At 37.2% G+C, this 20,981-nt stretch overlaps 1 protein-coding gene across 1 annotated transcript; it reads right to left on the bottom strand.

Annotated features, from left to right (window-relative positions):
* Positions 1–13,240: 13,240 nt before the first annotated feature.
* Positions 13,241–19,124, bottom strand: cbx2 (chromobox homolog 2 (Drosophila Pc class)). The gene is made up of 5 exons (XM_052553293.1): positions 18,908–19,124; positions 18,790–18,833; positions 16,650–16,715; positions 15,263–15,332; positions 13,241–15,171 (listed from the first exon to the last, which is right to left on the bottom strand). The coding sequence occupies exons 1-5, from the start codon at positions 18,989–18,991 to the stop codon at positions 13,834–13,836; spliced, it is 1,602 nt and encodes a 533-aa protein (XP_052409253.1). The 5' UTR covers positions 18,992–19,124; the 3' UTR covers positions 13,241–13,833.
* Between the last annotated feature and the right edge of the window lie 1,857 nt (positions 19,125–20,981).

The following is a 20,981-nucleotide window of genomic DNA, read 5'->3' as shown; positions in this document are numbered from 1 at the left end:
CAAGACATTACTGTGTTGTTTTAGGTGGTTGCCAGGGTGCTTCTAAGATGTTTAAAGCGATTTCAGAATGTTGCCATGTTGTTCTGGGGATTTTTTTTTCCCTTCCTGATCCGTCTGTGGGATTTTTGAACCTGTTTTATTGCGCAGAAGGTGAAAATGTTGCATCTGATTAGTCAGTAAAGTAACAGCAACATGATTTGAGGAATCATTCGTACACTGAAGGACATTTTATTACACACACACACACACACACAGAGAGAGAGAGAGAGAGAGAGAGAGAGAGAGAGGGCGTCACAGGTATTAGCGTGCGACTCCAGGCTGCTTGTGCAATGACATCATCATCCAGCGCATCGAATCAATGTTTTCTCCTCAGGTGTCGGTGTGTGTGTGTGTGTGTTTAGTGGTGTGAAAAGTGAGAGTGTGTGTGTCAGACATGTCGACTCCGCTGCTGTGATGGATGGTCTGTGTTGTAAGACAGATGACAGTGTGTGTCTGTGGCTGCTGTGTGTGTGTGTGTGAACACAAGCCAAACTAATGTTTATTTACACTGCCACACTGAAGAAGTGATTTAAAAACAGCTAGTGTGTGTGTGTGTGTGTGTGTGTGTGTGTGTGTGTGTGTGCTTGTGAAGGTATGCACAGATCAGATTTCTAAACAAGCCTTTGAAATGTAGAAGATTGTTAAAGCCATAGAGAGTCCTAAATACAAGCAGTCCTGCCAAACACACACACACACACACACACTGGCATTTCAAAAGCTCAACAAAACAACCGTTCAAACCCTAGTGAGCTGCCTACATAGGGAGCATCCTGGGTGTCATCCTCAGTGCTAAACTTCACAAAACTTGACTTGTGTGAATAATAATAATTTGATATTAATTTGATATTTAATATTAAAATGGATGGATGGATGGATGGATGGATATTAAAATGTAGCTAAGCTCAAAACAATTTTGCCTCTGATTTTTAGTATATCACTTATTAAATCATATTCAACTTTTGACTGAATGAAATGTAATTATTGAAGTATATGATATGCAATAGTTTATCATATTTGTATGCAAAAATGTAAGCTTCAATATAAATACTTCAAGATCAATCTGGTCATCTTATTCATGACTCTTTCTTCGAGTCAAACTTAGGATTTATTTATTTATTTAACACAAAGTTAGGTTAAAAATACAAAACAAGATTACTAGAGAAGATTGTGTACTATGCACAGCTTAATGATTTTTTGGTTAAGAACAACATTTCAGATAGATTTCAGTCAGGATTTAGAGCCGGCCGTAGTACAGAGTCAGCTCTTTTGAGAGTCACTAATGATATCCATTGTGGCGCTGATTCTGGAAGTTTTGTTGTTCTGTTACTTTTAGATCTTACCGCAGCATTTGACACAGCTGACCATAAGATTCTCATTGATCACCTTAGAGACTATGTTGGCTTTCAGGGTTTAGCCTTAGAATGGTTTTCTTCATATTTAAAAAATTTGATTTTTTCAGTCAGTCTAGGGAATTACTCTTCATCTGTTGCCCCTCTCATGTGAGGTGTTCCTCAGGGTTCAATCCTGGGACCGGTTTTGTTTTCCCTTTATATGCTCCCTCTAGGATCAATTTTTGAAAAACATGGCATTCATTATAATTTGTATCCTGATAACTCACAAATTTATTTACCATTGAAGTGCAAGGATGATTTATCCATTCAGTCTATGTACGAATGTTTGGATGAGGTTAAGTGTTGTTAGGTTAATAATTTTCTTCAGCTGTATGAGAATAAGTCTGAGTTGATTTTATTTGGTAAAAAGGGATGTGTGGATGATGTCACTGACTGCCTTGGGTTACTTAATGGGAAAGATCCTTTTAAAGTGAAAAAACTTGGTGTCCTTTTTGACTCAAATTGGTTTCTAAATTGATCGACAAATTAATTCCGTTGTTAAAAACTGTTTTTTTTTCCACCATCTTAGATCTATATCTAAGTTGAAGTCTTATGTTTTATGCTATATATATATATATATATATATATATATATTAGTCTCCTTGTACAGCACCTTGGTTTCCACATAGTGGTCTTAAAAGGGCTTTATAAATAAATAAAGTTGAAGTTGAAAACCATTAAAATGATTTAAGATAATCTAGATATCTTTCAGTGATTTAAACATTCACTCTAATGAGGTCATGTGACATCATACTAATTGCTGCATGATCTATTTTGTTTCATAACAAATGATATGCAGTTTATATGAAAGTAAATAAGATGCAGTATACATTAAATATTTGGGGCTAAAAACAACCCGGTTTGGGTTTCGTAATTTTAAAAGAAGTCACTAAGGCTGAATTTATTTGATTAAAAAACAAACAAACAGTAAAATCAGTAACATTGTGAAATATTATTACCATTTTAAAATAACTGTTTTCTATGGGAATATATGTTGAAATGTAATTAATCCCTGTGATGTAATGCTGAATTTTCAGAAATCGTATGCTGATTTGCTGCTCAAGAAACTTTTTTTGTTGAAATCTTTCAAAAGAGCAGCATTTATTTTAAATAGAAATCTGCCACTTTTGAGTAAAAGTATTTATTTCTACAAGGAAATCTTATTGACTATATACAGTCAGCCATAGTATATTATTCTGATAACATTCAATGACAGACCAAATCTGTTTGGGACAGTCCATGCGGGGGACGGGGACACAGAGGGAAAGATAAAGTGTGTGTGTGTGAGTTTCTGCATACCAGGCGTGTGTGAGTGTTGGCGTGTCTCTGCTGTGTTTACACCAGTGTATTCTGGATGAATGCCGGCTCCATTGCTATAAATTTCCCCGTGCAGTTCTGAGTGCTTCTGCTCACACTGTTGGTTCACACGCGTTGTGACTGTGAGTACAAGATCCTAGTGACACTGAGAGAATATATGACCGCAGACACAGAGACTTCAGCATGGCTTTGACTCCTTAAAGGGGTCATCGGATGCTACATGCACTTTTACAAGTTGTTTGAACTGAAATGTGTGTTGGCAGTGTGTGTACACAACCACTCTATAATGATAAAAATCCAACCAGTGTTTTTTTTTTATATATACTCAAATCTTTACCCCTTTCTCAAATCGAGTCGATCTCAGATGTCTGTCTTTTCTTTCTAATACTGCATAGGCAAAGAAAAAGAAAATATTAAAAGTTTGAGATTAATTTAAGATGAAATGAGAAATCTTGTGTCTGTTTCTCAAAAGAAACATATGGAAACTAAAGCAGAAGTCTCAATTAGATCTCATTGCTCTCTAAGAGAAACAGGCAAGATTCCACAGAGATCTGATGTGTGATGTTTAGTGGCAGAGGCTCTTGTGAAGCGCTAATTCCCATGATTCAGAGCGAGTGGACATCAGGGAGTCTCTCTGGCGTCTGCGGGTCAGATGTCAGATGTAGGTTAAGAGGGGCAGCGTGGGTTAACAGATCCACTGAGAGTTCATGAAGACAGACACACACATTCCTCACACTGAAGAGTGGCTGCACACTGCTGAGTGTACACCAGATTACGTCACACTGAACATCATCTTCATCACAACTCATGCTTTCCAGAGCAACAGCGTCATCTACTGACTGCTGCCTGCTTGTAACCAGATTTAACTTCAATTTAAAGCTGCTAGTTTTATTTGTTAAATCACTTATTGGTCGTAAATTGATGCATTAATGAATCAGCTAACTTAAATAGGTTAGAATAAGAAAAAATATAAATGTACTGTATCTCTATGTAAGCCAAGCTCTGAAATATTTACGAGAAATTGTAAATAAAATTTCTAAAATCCCTTATCCTCAGTCCAGTATATCACAAACAACTGGAAGAATCGGGTAATTTCATTGATTAAAAACATGGATGCCTGAAGAAAAATCAACAAATTTTATTTTCATTAAAATTGATATGGTTTCTTATTTTAATTTATAATTATAGTATCTGAATGAATGAAAAAAAGTAAAGAAAAAAGTAAAAGAAGTTTGTATTAGATTTAATTTTTATATTTGTTCTTTTAGTAATTTTGTTGTGGTTTTGTCATGTTTTCAAATGTCTATACAGTATAGGTTTTATTCATTTTTATTTATTCGTTTTAGTTTTACTTGCATTAGAACTTCATGTTAAACTAAATGGAAATGAGAAATAAAATAAGTAAAGAATAATTGATGATGGGCCGTTGAATTATTAGAAAAATAATGCACACCCGAGTCAATTTTTCAGCTTATCCTCCAGTTACCAAACCTCAAGACATTGATCAATGATATATTTAAAGCGATTCGTCCGTTTTTTGTACTTAAAACGCTATTGTGAGTATGATTATTTCTTCCGCATGTCATCCAATGCCTCTTTTACTAGTCCCAAAAGATAATTTAAAGCTGGTAATGGAGGCTCGAGCCATATTTAGATAGATATCTAGATATCTATATTTAGATATAATGGTATTTATATACATTGTACTGCATGTTATCTTGCTTCGTGTGCCCAGGATCATATTTATTTAAGCCCATATGTCTTACTAACAAGAAACTGTGCTTCTAACCACAGCTCGAGAGCTCTAGTTCCTACCACGTAAGTTTGTGATGCTGTTTGCAAATGTTCAATTGAACTATAGTTTCAGGAGAAACAGAATCTTTGACCCATGTTGGTAATGACCGAACTTGCGACCATAGTTGGCTAACGGTGCTTTTGGAAAATGCACCACAGACTGATTACAAGTTTTGAAAGAATTGTCACCGCCAAGAATAAAGTGCTGTCGACTCAGTTAAGAGATCATACTAGCACATAAGAGCATAAGAGATCATAATCTGACACATTTACTTTGATGATGAACCAGCCAGGGCAAAGGCTGTTCTGGACTTCTCTAGAAAGATGGCCAGTCCGCCCCTGGTCATACTTCCAAATAAAGTAAACATTAATCACCATAATAGTGACTACAAGACTGAAATAGTTCAAACAAAGCTATTATTTTCAATAAACCTAAATTTAAGCCATAAGTACTTTAACAGACATATGACGAATGTATGTATATAAAGTCAAACTGTTTAACTGATCAATTGTAACAAAATATTTTGAAACCTTGAAACATTCAGATCTCTTGACTTAGAATAAAAAAAAAGTGTTTATAAAATGTCCAAAGTCTCTTTAATTATGAATGTTGTAACTCACACCATCAAGGAAATGGATGCTGTATTTGTGCTGTCTTGTTTCACCAATCTTTTAGCCAAAGTTTTACTCTGCATCCACAGCAACCGAAGGTTTATTTGCTGTAACTTTCCAATCTTGCATGAGTATGCTGCTTACCAAGTGTTATTTATTTATTTTTTTTAAGTTGCAAATGTTAAGAGTAAATATTGTTAAAGAGGTTTTTGGAACATTATAACTACCATAATGTTATGAAAATGTACAGAACAACATTCTCAAAATGCCCTTATGTTATTTGCACTTGATGCATGTTCTATGAACGTTGAGAAAATTTTCTGAGATCAGCATTCTGTAAACATCCTTTTGATATTATTTGAACTTGATGAACGTTATTACGGGAAATTTACCAGTGAGATTGACATACCTTATCTAGTGTCCATGACCTGTAAAACCATAACACATTGTTATGCATGGTTATTTATTGACCAGATGGTCTTTATATTGGTGCTTTGCATGGATGCTGCACATAGCTGATGGGTTTGAAGCCAAAATGAAGATATTAGTTAAACTCCTTTTATTCTTGTTGACATTATGTCCTCCTACATTTCTGAATGAGAATGCACTCCTGGGATCAGGGAACTTTGTGCAACATTGCAACTGCAGACCAAGTTGCCCTGCCTGTCAGTAAGGGAACATGTGCAACTGAATCCTGAGAAATGGCACCTGGAGAGTCTGTCACTGAAGGTGAGCTTTTAAGATATTTACTACAACATAATAATAATTTTCCATATGGAAATTTGCAGTCGATTTAGCATTCAGAATTAGCATTTCGATACTTCCATAAGTATGGGTTAAATTTGACGAAGCTGTTTAAAAAATGATGCATTTATCTTTTTTTTTTTTTTTTTTTTTTTTAAATGGGTTGTTAAAAATGTATATGGGAATATTACATGACACTCCTTTAACAATGCATTGGTGCAAAAAACACACACCTTTTGGAAGTCCCTAAAGTTCTGGGTTGTGGGTTCATAAATGTTCCCAGCCACCCAGAGTGCAAAAGAAGGAGATTTCTTTTTTCAGCCAACGTTTTCATCGCTGTTGGTCAGGACTTAGGTCATCGTGATCACATTCTTTTCGCCTTCCATCTTCTGTCCATCTGTGTACACTACAAATGTGGTGGAGAAGGGATTTCCATTACTCATTTAAAAGCTGAATTTTTACATACATACATTAATTTATTCACAAATTTATATTTACTGTAAAATATTGCAGATAACATACATGGTGGTTACTGCCACAAGATGCACATGCTTACCACAAATGGTTGCATATATTTTTTTATCGAAGGCTGGATGTCTTGATTCTCTCTATCAACAATAGCTTGCATAGTTATTTTGTAGACAACATATTGTTCTGGCATGGAGTTGATAGCACCAACCGAAGTTTTGACACAGACTCCTTAGCTTCTCGCACAAAACTTTGTCACAGGAATCTCAGGCAGCAGCTACACCTTCTACCAGTCTGCTTCCAGTAGCAGCTATCTGAGATTCCTGTGATTCTGACTCTGCACCCTGTATGGGGGTAGGGCCTTCTGACTTGAGCCCCTTTCACACTGCACGTTGGATCCGGCAAATTGCCGGAACATTGCCGGGTCACTTTCTGTGTGAAAGCAAACACGTCCCGGGACTGATTCCGGGACTTATCCCGGGTCGGGGACTTAGTAACATTGCTGGGTTTAGTCCAGGAACAAGCGCTGTATGAACAAAAGCTAGAACAAATGCCGTGTCAAAGTGATGACGCACGTTATTAGCGACTCTTTTACCAGGTGTTTTGAAGGAAGATCAACGTTTGCGATGAAAAAATATGTGCAAACTGTAATGAAGCAAAGATGAGTTCCTCACTTTCTGCGCTGATGCCAAGATCGTTCGCCAGCTTAAGTGATAATGTGCCTAACGTTTTTGACTCATACATTACGTGTCATGCCCTGATGTCATGTGTCGTTACGGGACCTTTATGATGCGTTCACACCAAACGCAAATAGAGCATCTGGCTCCAATTATTTCAATGTTAAGTCAATGTAAAGACATCTTTACGCGTGTCTGGAGGTCTCGCATCGCGAATGAGGCATCTAGCATGGCGCGGCAGATGCGAATTCACCTCATCTAGTTTGCACGAATGACGCAAATTTAGCATCTGGCGAGAATGGTGCTTTTGTGCATTTACGCGTTTGACGCAAATTCGCGACTGACGTCCGAGTTTCAACATTTTAACTTTGGTGTCAATTCGCGCCGCATTAACCAATCAGGAGCCTGCTCAGGAGTCACTCATTCAACATGGAGAAACGACTGATATTGTCAGTGAGCAGTCAACCGGACCTATATGAAACAAGTATCATAAACAAGATCATATTTCAGGAATAAAAAGGACCTCACTGGGAAAAGTCTTTTGTAAATACACATTTAACTTTTTAGTCACGTACACGTTTATCGACCCGCTGCCTTCTCGCCGTTTTTTACAACTATTTCCCCCGTAATATAGCCTACAGCTACTTTTTGCTAACAAGATAATGTGTTTATCCAGAGGACGTGTGCAGGAAAAAGTGGAAAAGCTTGATCAACATCAGCCATCTTGCAAACAGACAACCGCCTAGCACTTGCTCCTCTCATTTTGAGAACGAGTCAATCTTTCGTTCATTATCTGGATCGGCTCGGTGTTCATCTTCAGTTCTCTCTTCACAGCAGTTCAAGTCAGTGTACTGTTTGAGTAAATTAATTTCTCCGGGATATTGGTTTATTTTAACTCAGAGGGAGTGTCAGCCACATTAAAAAAGTTAACAGCTTAAAGGTGCTGTAGGGAACTTTTGTAAAAAAAAAATAGTTTTTACATATTTATTAAACCTGTCATTATGTCCTGACAGTAGAATATGAGACAGATAATCTGGGAAAAAAATCAAGCTCCTCTGGCTCCTCCCAGTGGTCCTATTGCCATTTGCAGAAACTCCATTGCTCCCGATAAAAAATAACCAATCAGAGCTGCGGTCCGTAACTTTGTTTGTGTTCAAAATGTAGAAAAATGTATATAATAAGCGAGTACACCATGAATCAATTTTCCAAACCGTGTTTTTAGCTTGTCCTGAATCACTAGGGTGTACCTATAATAAGTGTTTATATTCAGACTATTTTAGATCGCTTCGGGGGTACCGCGGCGGAGTAACCCAGCACCTTTGTGATTCTTCATAGACATAAACAGAGAGAAGTAGTTCCGGCTACGATGTTCTTCCGCAAGACGCAAGCAGTTCTATTTATTAACCGCTAGAGCGTCAAAAGTTCCCTACCGCAGCTTTAAGTCATTTGTGGATTAATGCTTATTGGAGACTTGAACCATTTTAAACGATTCAGTTCGATGTTGTGAACTGGTTCAAAAAGATCCGGTTACATCGAGTGTTTCGTTCGCGAACCGGATATCACTAAACTGCTGTGTTTTGAACTCGCTCGCAACAGACACGGAAGAGAAGACAATGCTGAATAAAGTCGTATTTTGTGTTATTTTTGGACCAAAATGTATTTTCGATGCTTCAACATATTCTAATGGACCCTCTTATGTCACATGGACTACTTTGATGATGTTTTTCTTACCTTTCTGGACATGGACAGTAGACCGTGCAAACATTTCCAATGGAGGGTCAGAAAGCTCTCGGACTAAATCTAAAATATCTTAAACTGTGTTCTGAAGATGAACCTAGGCCTTAAAGGTTTGGAACGACATGAGGGTGAGTAATTAATGACATAATTTTCATTTTTGGGTGAACTAACCCTTTAATGCTTACTGTGTAAACCTCAATATGCCATAACAAAATGTCTTATCATGGCCCCCATAATCACATTTCCAAAATGTATTCATTCAGATTGCTTAGACAATGATCACAGTGAAGCTTTATTATCTTCATCTCTGCTAAACAAACACAAGCATTATTTTGTTTTCTTTCGGTTGTGTTTTCACTCTCTGACATGTTTGTGTTTTTGGGTGCAGATGGAAGAGATGATTGTTAGTTTTCCTCGTCTCAACCCTTTCCACAGCCCAACTATTGTTTTATGGAGACATTAGAGATGACTGTGCATTTGTGAATTCATGTAATTTACGTTATGATAGCCTTATCTTGATATGAAGGATTATACTGCTGAAAAAGACAGATTATAATTCATTACTTCAAATGAAAGAAAGGAAAGCACCTTCTGAGATATTATTTGCACAATAATGTTGATGGACTTGACTATCTTGTGTGTCCCGCCTGCCTTATACAACCATGACGAGCTTTAAATCTCCTTCTTGGGAGGAAGCAAGAGGGTAAAACTCAAGAAAGCAGGTCCAGGGAACAACTAACCTCAAAAGAAAAAGCATACAGAATTACAGGTGCAATATCTAATTGATTTTTTTTTTGTTTCAATTATTTCAAAAAGTGAAACTTTTTTAAATTCTAGACTCCATACATGTAAATTAAAACATTAAAAAAATATATATTTTGATGATTAGAGCTTACAGCTCCTGAAAGTAAAAAAAAAAAAAAAAATCACTATCTCAAAATATTAGAATATTTACATTTGAGTTTCATTACATGACCATCCCCACAGTATAAATTCAGTTTATCTCTTGTTGTTTGAAACCACAATAATGGAGAAGATTGCTGACTTTGCAATGGTCCAGAAGACAATCATTGACATCCTCCACAAAGAGGGAAAGTCACAGAAGGTCATTACTGAAAGGGCTGGCTGTTGACAGAGTGCTGTATCAAAGCATATTAAATGCAAAGTTGACTGGAAGGAAGAAATCGGATAGGAAAAGTTGCACCGGCAACAGGGATGACTGCAAGCTTGATAATACTGTCAAGCAAAGTGGATTCAAACACTTGGGAGAACTTTACAAGGAGTGGACTGAAGCTGGAGTCAGTTCATCAAGAGCCACCGTGCTCAGAAGTGTAGCAATAGGGCAGGCAATTGTCAGGGGCACGCGACAGCTGATCATTTGAACAATCAGAAATGTCATAATTAATAAAACAGTCTTGTATAACATAGAGCAATATAGGGGGACCCCTCTCACGTTACGCAGGATGTGCTTGCTTTTTCCTCATGAGCGCCGGCCACCGTTTTCAAACTGGGACAGCGTTTACTCCTGCATTTGATATTTTAAACATGAAGAGGACTTATCCTTCTGGCAGCCAAAAGGGGGAAAAAAAGCAAGAAAAAAAACATATAATCCTTTAGTCAATCTTATCTCCGTCATTTACATGACAGCGGTAAATGACGGATATAAGATTGACTAAAGGATAATTATATGCAAAACAAATGTTTTCGTTGTTAATTCCACTTTATATTCGTTTATTGTTGTTTAATTATTTTAAACAGAAAAGAAAAAAAAAAAAACGTCAGAAGCATCTTACCTGGGCTAAGGAGAAAAAGAACAAGACTGTTGCTCAGTGGTCCAAAGTCCTCTTTTCAGATGAAAGTAAATTTAGCATTTCATTTGGAAATCAAGGTATGGAGTCTGGAGTAAGACTGGAGAGGCACAGAATCCAAGCTGCCATCTACCAGGAAATTTTAGATCACTTTATGCTTTCATCTGCTGACAAGCTTTAGGGAGATGCTGATTTCCTTTTACAGCAAGATTTTAGCACCTGTCCACAGTGCCAAAACCACTTCCAAGGGGTTTGCTAACCATTATATTACTGTGCTTGATTGGCCAGCAAACATGCCTGACCTAAACTTCATATGGAATATTTGACTGATCACTTCCATGCCACACCTGGCTAGAGTTTGTGCTAAAGGAACCCCGACCAAGTATTGAGTCCATAAAAGAACTTACTTTAAAGAACTTTTTGTTTTGCAAATAATTTTTTTAATTGATCTTAGGATATATTCTAATATTTTTAGTTACTGTATTTTTGACATTCATGAGCTGTAAGCTCTAATCATCCAAATTAAAACAACAACAACAAAAAAACTTTGGAAATTGTTTACTTTTTGAATTTAGTTACCAAAAAAATTTACTTTTCAACTTTTAAGTTACGAAAGATTTACCTCTATATAATTAAGGAAATAACGCTTTTTAGGAACATTGAACATCGTTTAGATAGTAACTAAACACAATAATGTATTCTCTCTTGCAGCATAAATGCCTTGCAACTATTAAACTATTTTTTTACATAAAAACACTTAAAATATACAATAAACCTTAAACTTACATTTCAACTGGTGGTATTTATTATTTGCATTTGTTTTAACATTATGTAGTAAAAATAAAAAAAGAGATTTAAAGAAAAAACTTCAACTAAAACTACAATGAAAACAGAAAAATATCAAATATAAAAATTCAAAAACCTACACCAATAGACAGTCTATAGGTCTGACACATAATGGTGCTCAGAGGAAGCTGGTAGTGAAGTGCTGCAGTAACCTCGGCACATGTGTTCAGTTATCTGTTATCTCATTCCTTCTGCTGGTCTGTGATTATGTCAGTGCGGTGAGGAATGAGCCGTGCTGATAACAGCAGCCCTGCGGCGACACGCAGACGGATCGCAGTGACTGCAAACTTGTCAAACTCAGAAAAACCCTAACTGCCTCTGGGCAAAACTGCTGCTTTACACTGACAACTGTCAAAATATTTTGTCACATTACCAGTGAGATGCTGCTTTCAATGCAATTGAAATGTTTTTATTAATATTTTTAAGTTTGTTTTTATTTTTTATATTATGCAACGGATCTCCCCTATAGAGATCGCAACAATGTCTCAAACTGTGCTCATTTATCTCATTATGAAATCTGAACTGTTCTGCATTTTTATATTACAGCTCCATACTCTTACTGGATGACAACAATTGACTCATTAGTATCAGTTTAATTTTTCCTTGAGATGAATTTTCCTTATCTCAGACCAAGTTGACTTTACTAAACAAACTAACCAGAGCTGCATTTCCCAAAAGCATTATAAGCCTAATACATCATAGACCCATTTTCACCAATGGAGCTATGGTCATCTTATGCTTACAATGCTTTTGGGAAATGCAGCCCATGTATAGCTACTGGAGTTATGGTTTGAGTGAAGCTGAAGTCGGTGTGAGGTTTCATGGACAGCCGTTTGCCCAAAGAGACCACAGTATAGTCTGCAGGAAGCCGCCTCTTAGAATTCTGGGAAAATTAAAGGGTTTCTTAAAACATCTAAACCTGTGTGATTAAACAGCCTCTCAGATGTGCAGGACTACAGAGCAGACCAGACAAAAGGCAGACAGCAAACGCTAAATATGAGCTGCAGTACATATTACTGTCAAGTAGCATAAGTTGCTTATTCAGAGTGTCAGATCAGAAAAAAAACAAACATAAAATGCTACATCTTAGACTGTATCTTTATTAGAAGTGTATTTTGTATCACTATTTAAATATAAAATTATAAAATGCACTCATATTAAAGACACCATCTAAAAGAAGCCCAAATACTGTATTTTATGCATTGCTGCTGCTCAAGTACATTTCTCTTATTTTAAGGAGATTTAGATATTTTATGTGGAAACTGTGACTTTTTTTATATTTTTATTAAAGTTCACCATCTTCACTTTTTGAGATTAACACTTGTTTTAAGAATTTAAATCCAAGGAAATTTTTTATTATAAAAAAAAAAAAAAAAAATCACTTTATTTAACAAGGATGCATTAAATAGATCAAAAAATGACAGTAAAGGCACATTTCTATTGTCAAATGCTTTTTAACTTTCTATTATGTTTTTTTTTTTTTTTTTGACATTGATAATAATAATAACAAATGTTTCTTGAGCAGCAAATCAGAATATTAAAATATTTTCTGATGGATCATGTTACACTGAAACCTGAAGTAATGATGCTGAAAATTCAGCTTTGAATCACTGGAATAAATTCCATTTTAAAATATGTTAAAATAGAACAGTTATTTTAAGTTGTAATAAGTTTTATAAAAAAAAATTTGATCAAATAAATGAAGCTGTAGTGAGAAGAAACGCCTTTGCTGTCATTCTTTCACCCCTGATCATACACACATCTGTATTCTGAACTGTACGTTTGAATCAAAACAGACAACGATGAATTTTTTATAAAAAGAATCTTTACTGTATGTTTCAGCATTTCAGCTACCAACAAAAATCAGTGAGAAATAATAATAAATAAATGGAACTGTTGTGTAGTATAAAAGATGTCAACATTCATTTTAGAAAAAAAAAAAAAAAAAAAACCCAAACATCATTATAATGGTTATCAGCCAGAAAGAGGACAGCTTTAAAACCAGGCACAATATGTGATCTGAGATTCAGCTTTAACACATTTGGATAAATTTGTTATGATCTGGTGACTTCCTTATTTACTAATACTGTACTCAGAATCAACATCAAGAGAACATGAAACCATCCCTGAAGTGGAAACCAAGACTAACGGTCAATTATTTGTTCAGTAACATATTTATGATTCATTTCTATGCTTAAGTGAGATTTTAGAGGTCTCTGATTGAGCAGGTCTTTAGGCACTCGTCTTCTCAGAGAACTCAAAAACCGACCAACTAAAACAGTCCGATTTAGAGTTAAAACAAGTAAAATCCAAAGATGGAGAAGCACCAAACAGTTCCTTTGATTCCTTTGAAACTTCTCCCGATTATCTCAGAGCGCCTGCAGTCCCAGTTGTCAACATTCAGTAATTGCGGATGCTAAAAAACCCAACGCTGGTGGGCGACTCCTTCACCGTTACAGTGACCAGGTTTGCAGTGACGTCGGTGACAAACACATGTTCAATCAGGTTCCGTGTCGGCCTCCAGTCCTGACCTGCTTGCACCGAGATGGCCAAGTCACGGTTGTTGCTCGGAAATGAGGAATCGTGGTCAGAATCTGAGCTGCTTCCTTCTTCTCCAGTGCTCAACTCACTCAGGGTCTTGCTTGGTTTCCCTGCATCTTTAGAAGAGGATCTGTCTTGCGCTGGTTGATCTCGGCCCTCGGTAGTCTGAGGGAGTATGTTATCCACTCTTCCTTGATTATTTTTCCCAAGTCTTTCGGACAAATCTTCCGCTTTGGATTTATCCCGTTGCGGACTCTTAAGGACTTGTTGACTGGTTGGGAACTTACTTGGGACATTTGGTGCAGGGCTCTGCTCGTGTTTTGTGTTTAACCCAGAGCTTTTTTTACTAGGGTTGGAGGTACCCTTCAAGTAGGAACCGTCGTTTGTGGAGTTGCCATTACCCTGTGCCGTTTTGTTGATGCTCTGCAGGTTGAGAGCTTGAAGGCTGGAAGGAGTTTTAAGAGAGGAAAATGAGCTCGGTGGGGATTTCTGGAGAGATCCTGATCTTTGGAGAAGAGTCTGATCCGAGGCTTTTGGGACATTTGGAGAGAGTTGTGGACAGGTCTGTCCATTGCTGCTGTGCAGATTCAACGCGGCCACTCCTGGAGATTTGCACGTGGGTGTTTTGGGGTCGACTCCTCTGCTGCTCATATCTGAGACAGAGAGCTTGAAATCCGAAGCAGTTTTGGTTTGTGGCAGCCGACTTAATGTAGGAGGCGACGAAGCTGATCCAACGGAGCGTCCCAAGGAACTTAAAGAGTTCTTCTGGGTAAAAGAACCTCTATTCTGCAGTGTCATCATCTCCCGTCCAGAGTTTCGGTTCAACCCGGTGTAAGTGAAGCTTGCAGGCATGAGTGGTTTCTTTATGCTCCCTTGGACCTCATAGTCTCTGGAAAAGGGCTTGAGCATCTTCCGGGGACCTTTGGTCTGGCGCTGCACCTTCAGCTCCGGAGGAAGCGCTTTCCTCCCTCGCTTCTTCTTCGGCGGTTCTGGCTTGGCAACCACAATCTGGGCTTTCTTCTGAGGGACCGGGTGGTGCTCTCGTGGACGAGGGCTCGGTTTTGGATTCCTGTCGTCGTTGTCATCTTCATTGTCGTCATCATCTGAAGAAGAGGAAGAAGACGAGGAAGACGATGAACCAGAAGACGAAGACGATGAGGACGAGCTGCTTGATTTGGATACCACTGGAATGGTTTCCTGAAAAATTAACAAAGAAAATGGTGAGAACATAATGTGTGGTGTAAGTTTTTCCTCACTAGATCTCCGGCATTTTCTGTGGTACACTTACCAATATTTTTCTGGGTCGTCCCCGAGGCCGTTTCCCCTTATTGCGGATCAAGAGCTCCCGCTCTTGCTCCCTAAGAATGGACAAGACATAATAGTTTTTTTTTAAAGCAGTGATTAGCAATGCTTAATTTAAAAAAAAATGTACACAGCATTAACACGTTACATTGCACACCATAAACACAATTAAGCATTTGTAAAAAAGCTTATCAACCACCCCTTTAAAGGCCATTAGGCAAAGGCAATTTTAATTAAATAGCATATTTTATAAACGAGAGTAATTCAAAGTGCTTTTCATAAAGAGGATTTAAATAAATAAAAATAATCATAAATAAAACTAACAATAAAATGTACAACTTTTTTTGATATATTAAATTTAAAAAATAAAACCATCTTTTACATTTACTTTAACAGTCTTGGCACAATTGTGAAATTCAGTTCCTGTTTTTATGAATTAAAGCCTCCTCACTTCCTGTTCTTTCTCCCCACTTCCTGTCACAACTTTCCATTGTTCTAATTTGGATAAAAAAACATCACTTTCTTTATTTATGGCAGATGTGTTAGCACAAAAGGGGTGTTTCTTCTGAAAAGTTTCATTTGTACTCCAGACATTAATGATTTCTCAAATAAATAAATATTAATTTGGCAAATGATAGAAGAAAAATTCCTCATGTTTCATTTAAGGATGGATTCAGAGTCATATTTAGACAAATACTCTTCCAAAAATGTAAAAATACACTGTGAGCGTTTCGCATTTGGTTTCACAGTTTATGAGAAATGATAATTGGATCACTTGAGAACCAAAACCACGAGTTCACACTATGGCTGCATGATAAATTGCATGCGATATTTACTGTGCATGCTGTCAGTAAAGCTGGTTCTGAAATCAGTGGTGTAAATCTCCATCACATGCGTGTTTTCACATGGAGCAGCATTTACTACACAGAGCCATTGTTTACTGACAAGCTGTGCAAAACCACAATCGTATATATGAACCGCTGATTACATAACCAGCTTTACTGACAAAAAAAATGCACATTAAATATTGTGTGCAATTTATCGTGCAGCCATTGTGTGAACTCGTGTTTTTTTTTCTCAAGTGATCCAATTCTCATTTTCCAACCCATCTTTCATAAACTGTGAAACCAAATGCGAAACACTCACAGAAAAGTCTAAAATTAGTTCCCTTTGAAAATCTTAACGATGTTTGATTTTCAGGCAGGCTGCAAAGGAACTCGTGAGCCTGGACACGTCTGCAGCCCCTGAATGGCCCTGTGAATGGAGCCCCATTTACGCCCTCCCAAGCGTTGCAGCCCATATTGTTTGCACATGGGGAAGGGGGCGTTGCTCTCACACACAGCCCTGCTCGTCCAATGGGAGAAATCTCTTACCTCTTGTTAAACGCAGCCAATAGTCTCGGGTCAAGAAGGTTTTCCTGAGGTTCCCAACTGTTATGTCTGAAAACACAGACACTGGCTTCTTAAGCATGCGAGCAGATGACAAACAACTTGCTCATGATGTTTAATTTAGCATCAAAATGATGGCTGTGTACAAGGGAAAGCCTGTAACTCTTATTTATTTCTGGTCTGACAAGTTTCTAATCATATGCACATATAAACCTGCAGCTTGTAAGCATGCAAAACAAGTTGTTTGTGTACCACCCCTTGAATTTCATTTGGATAGCAATTTTGCATCTACTATTGTAAATGTAAACAGAAGGAATGTGGAGTTGAATTGGACTTCAGGCGCAGCTCTGTTGGCGTCATATAGCAGACAAAAAAAAAAAGAGATAAGATGACAGTTTACTTAAAAGGGCACTTCAAAGAGTCTGAGCCGTCTGGATTTCATTTAACACACAAAAATGAAGTGATCTATCAAAACGGATGTCCTTTACCCAGCATTACTCAAAATCAATATGAAACACACTTCATTTTACTTCCATAACTCCTATTGCTATGTCCAGCAGGAAAATAATGCAAGACAAGGCTTGATTTTATCCATAGAATTCATTGGATGGTGAAAAGTGACATGTGGGTAAAACATAGGGGATGAAGTTATTACATTTTGATGTAAAATTATGAAGATATACATTTAAAAAAAAAAACAGTGCATAGATTCATTAATATGGAAGCCTGTTTCCACCATGTGATAAATAACAAGTGATTTACATAATAAGTTTCAGGTAGATGATAAAGAAACGAGGCAATTGCGACTGTTTATCTCACAATTTTTTTTTTTTGTTAATAGCAATTTAATGATTTTTTTTTTTGAATATCAAGATATAAACTCATAATATAAATTTGGACTTTATTTCACACAATTGTGGCTTTCTTTTTTCAAGTCTACATTTCGTATTTATGACTTTCGCTGAAATCTAAGTTTATATCTCGCTTTTATTTTTTCTTAATTGCAAGATGAAAGTTGAAATTACCTTATGGATGAAATTACCATTTTCTCAACCATGTGATGGAAACGGGCTTCAAAAAAATCAATCACAACAAAACAGGAAAATGTGTAAAGAATCTCAATTACATCAATTAACAATATTTTAAATATGCATTGCAGAAACAATGTTCTAAATGTTTACAGGCTATTATGAAATCTTGTCCCTCATTTTATATATCTAGAGCATTCTAGACATAATACCCAGAGTTCTGGTCAGTTTATAATTTTGGCTGAACAAGTAATAATTTCCAATTAAAAATAGATGTGATATGAATAATCAATGAGGCAGATGGAAGCGCGCGCGGGAGGTGTGGCTCGTGTGATTGACAGCTCAAGTGCCCATAGACGGGGCAAAAAGGGGGCGACAATGTAACAGAGAGCAAGAGTGGGGCATTAAGGGGGGTCGGGGGGGCAGCTGGAGTTTTTAAGAAAAAAAGGAGAAAAAAAGTAGAAACAACCACGCGCTGTAATTTCGACAAACTGCTTGCTCTACAAAAGAACAAACTTTTAAAAAGTATCAAGAAGAGTTCTAAAACTGATACAATGTAACTGGCTTTGTTACAACTGATCCAGCATTAGGCGATTCCTGAACTCAACACATGATGTTTATCACCGAACAAAATAACGAAAAACGCATTGATAACAACACTAAAATATTTTTTCTCATACTTTACGTTTGTTTCTGTCGATTTAACTTCACCAATTGCAATTATACAATCGAACAAAAACAAAAAATAAAAACAACTTGATGAAAAGAGAGAGCAAAGGTAATCTGGAAGACAAAGAGAAATGCATAAAAAGAGGCACAGGCGAACTGTTCCGATGCAGAGCGATCAAGTGGAGAGCAGTGCACGAATTCACGCGTGGACGCGAGATTAAACACGCGCAACACGCTGTTGTTGTTTTCATTGTTTCTCTCGCTCTCCCTTCCTGGAGATTCACATTCGGATGTTTACTCGCAAAAAGCGTTTGGCGAAGCAGTGCATACGATTCACATATATTTATATATCGCCTGTATAGTCTTCATATATACACACTTACATAACATGCATAATAAAGGCAGTATGTGTCTCAGTTCTCACTTACTTGGACGACCATCCTCTCCACTTCACCAGATACTCCACTTTGCCCTGTGGAAATCAAACACGCGTTGAGGATCGCGCATGCAGTCGGATTCGCATGTGTTTTTGTGCGTGTTTGTTACCTTCCTCAGGCGTTTGTTGAGGATACACTCGGCATCAAAGACCTGCCCTCCTACCGCGCTCAGCTCCTCCATGACTGTTCTCATTTCATTCTCATCTCACTCTCCGTGAACTGTGCGCGAGAGAGGGAGCGCGGAGCAGGACACAAGGGGGCGGATACGCAAACGCGAGGCGCGCGCAATCACCGCAATGGTCCTCGGAGGACACCGTCCACGTGACGTCACATTCTAAAAGAATGAGTTTTATGGTGAACAGCATATTGATGTGATAATAATCTGACTTTGTTGTAATTGTATTATTTTGCACAAACATAAATTAGTTCGATTTACAAACATGAGTAAAAGGCATTTGACCTGAATTATAAGATAATTAGAGTTTGTGTTATTAACTTTAATACAGAATTTTCACTCTTTTTACTCAAAAACAAGACATTAACATGAATCAAAACATTAAAACAACATATGTTTATTAACATTATTATTTTCATTAGTTGTTATTTTAATCCTTTTTCACAGGGTCGGCGCCACGAGGGGGCCCCAGGGGGCCTGGCCCGGCCACCTAGGTTACTGTGCCCCCTCACCTCTAATCAGCACACCACCCTGATTCGGAGCGCGATTTCAGCCGTTGAGACTCATGTTGTGTCTGAAATCGCTCACTCATTCACTCATTCACTAATCCATAGTGTATGGCAGTTTCACTATATCAGGAAGGAGTGAACAAATAAATAAGTTAACGGAATTGGACAGTAACGTATAGCCTACACTGCGAGTGAGACTTGGAGCTGTTGCAAAAACACTGCCATATGTAGCCTACTTTTATATTACATGTAGGCTACCTAATTTTAGAAAATAATAGTAGTGGACAAATGTAGGGAATGAAATAGTTCACTCGGAATTCGGACAGCACAACAAAATGACACCCCATATAGTGCCCCATATGTAGTGAATAGGAAGCGGTTACCCTGGCAGAAAATTTAGCGCTAGAAGTGCTAAGTAGATCAAGATCGGGCAGCCGCAGAGTGGGACTAGGCTTGATCTAAACTAAATGGTCCATTCCCTTTTTGCTTAATCTAAAAATGCTTTATAATGCTCAATTTTTTACAAATTATTTCATAATATGAATAATGTGCAAAGATTATTCAATTCAATTTGATGACATTTTACTATAGCCATAAACGACATCTTTAAACTTGAAAGGGATTTTAAAAAAGGCAGTTAAAATAGTTCGACTAAATATGGGTTTAAATAGCCTGGTTTTATTTAGGCTTATTTTAATTTTTTTAAATGTCAAAAAAAAAAAAAAAAAAAAAAAGACAAACAACATTCATTTTGAGATAGGCCTATCATTCAATGTTCAGTTTCAGTTAACGCAACCTTTAATTAAATCGTTGCCACCCTAGGTTATTTTGTTGCTCAATCCTGCCAATATCATTCTTCAGAGGATACAGACCTTTTAACTGAGATGAAACTTGTATCTTCACCTGCCGAATGTGTGCGCAATCTCCGCAGCGAAGATGAATTCTGCATTCTTTGTGACACAGTTACAGCAATCACTAAAAATACACCTGTTTCAGCAAAACGGAGGCGACAGGTAAAAAAGAACCAGACTGAATATGTAGTTGAAGAAACAACTGGAGCCAACATCATTGATAAAGTGGAGCTACGCAGGCTGTACTTCAGTGCTTTGGATCAGTGGAGTAGCCACCTAAAAATAGATACAGAATTATTTTTTATAGTCTCAATAAAAAATATTTAATTAACTTGGATATTGTTGTTTACTTAGGGTTGATTTTAAAAATATTTATATTTTCTTTCACGCGTAAGTTCAAATATTTTAAATGACCCCTTGTTTCCATGGCGACGCGTCATGATTGTCACGTGACACACAGCAGCCACAATAGCTAACAGATGTATCGCTATTAGTTTTATTTAGTTTTTCATTTTTTATTGAAATATATATGCAAACTTGCTTACCATGTCAACTATCTGATATTCCGATTCTTCTTTATAAATGATCTTGATCTATAACGAGATGAGCGCTGCAGTTCAGTCCTGTCAGCCGGATTTAACGTACAGC

The sequence above is a fragment of the Carassius gibelio genome, chromosome B3 (genome assembly GCF_023724105.1).
Source record: "Carassius gibelio isolate Cgi1373 ecotype wild population from Czech Republic chromosome B3, carGib1.2-hapl.c, whole genome shotgun sequence".
NCBI classification, from domain to species: Eukaryota; Metazoa; Chordata; class Actinopteri; order Cypriniformes; family Cyprinidae; genus Carassius; species Carassius gibelio.
Note: the sequence above shows the minus strand (reverse complement) of the source record. Positions and strands in the feature narration are given on the sequence as shown.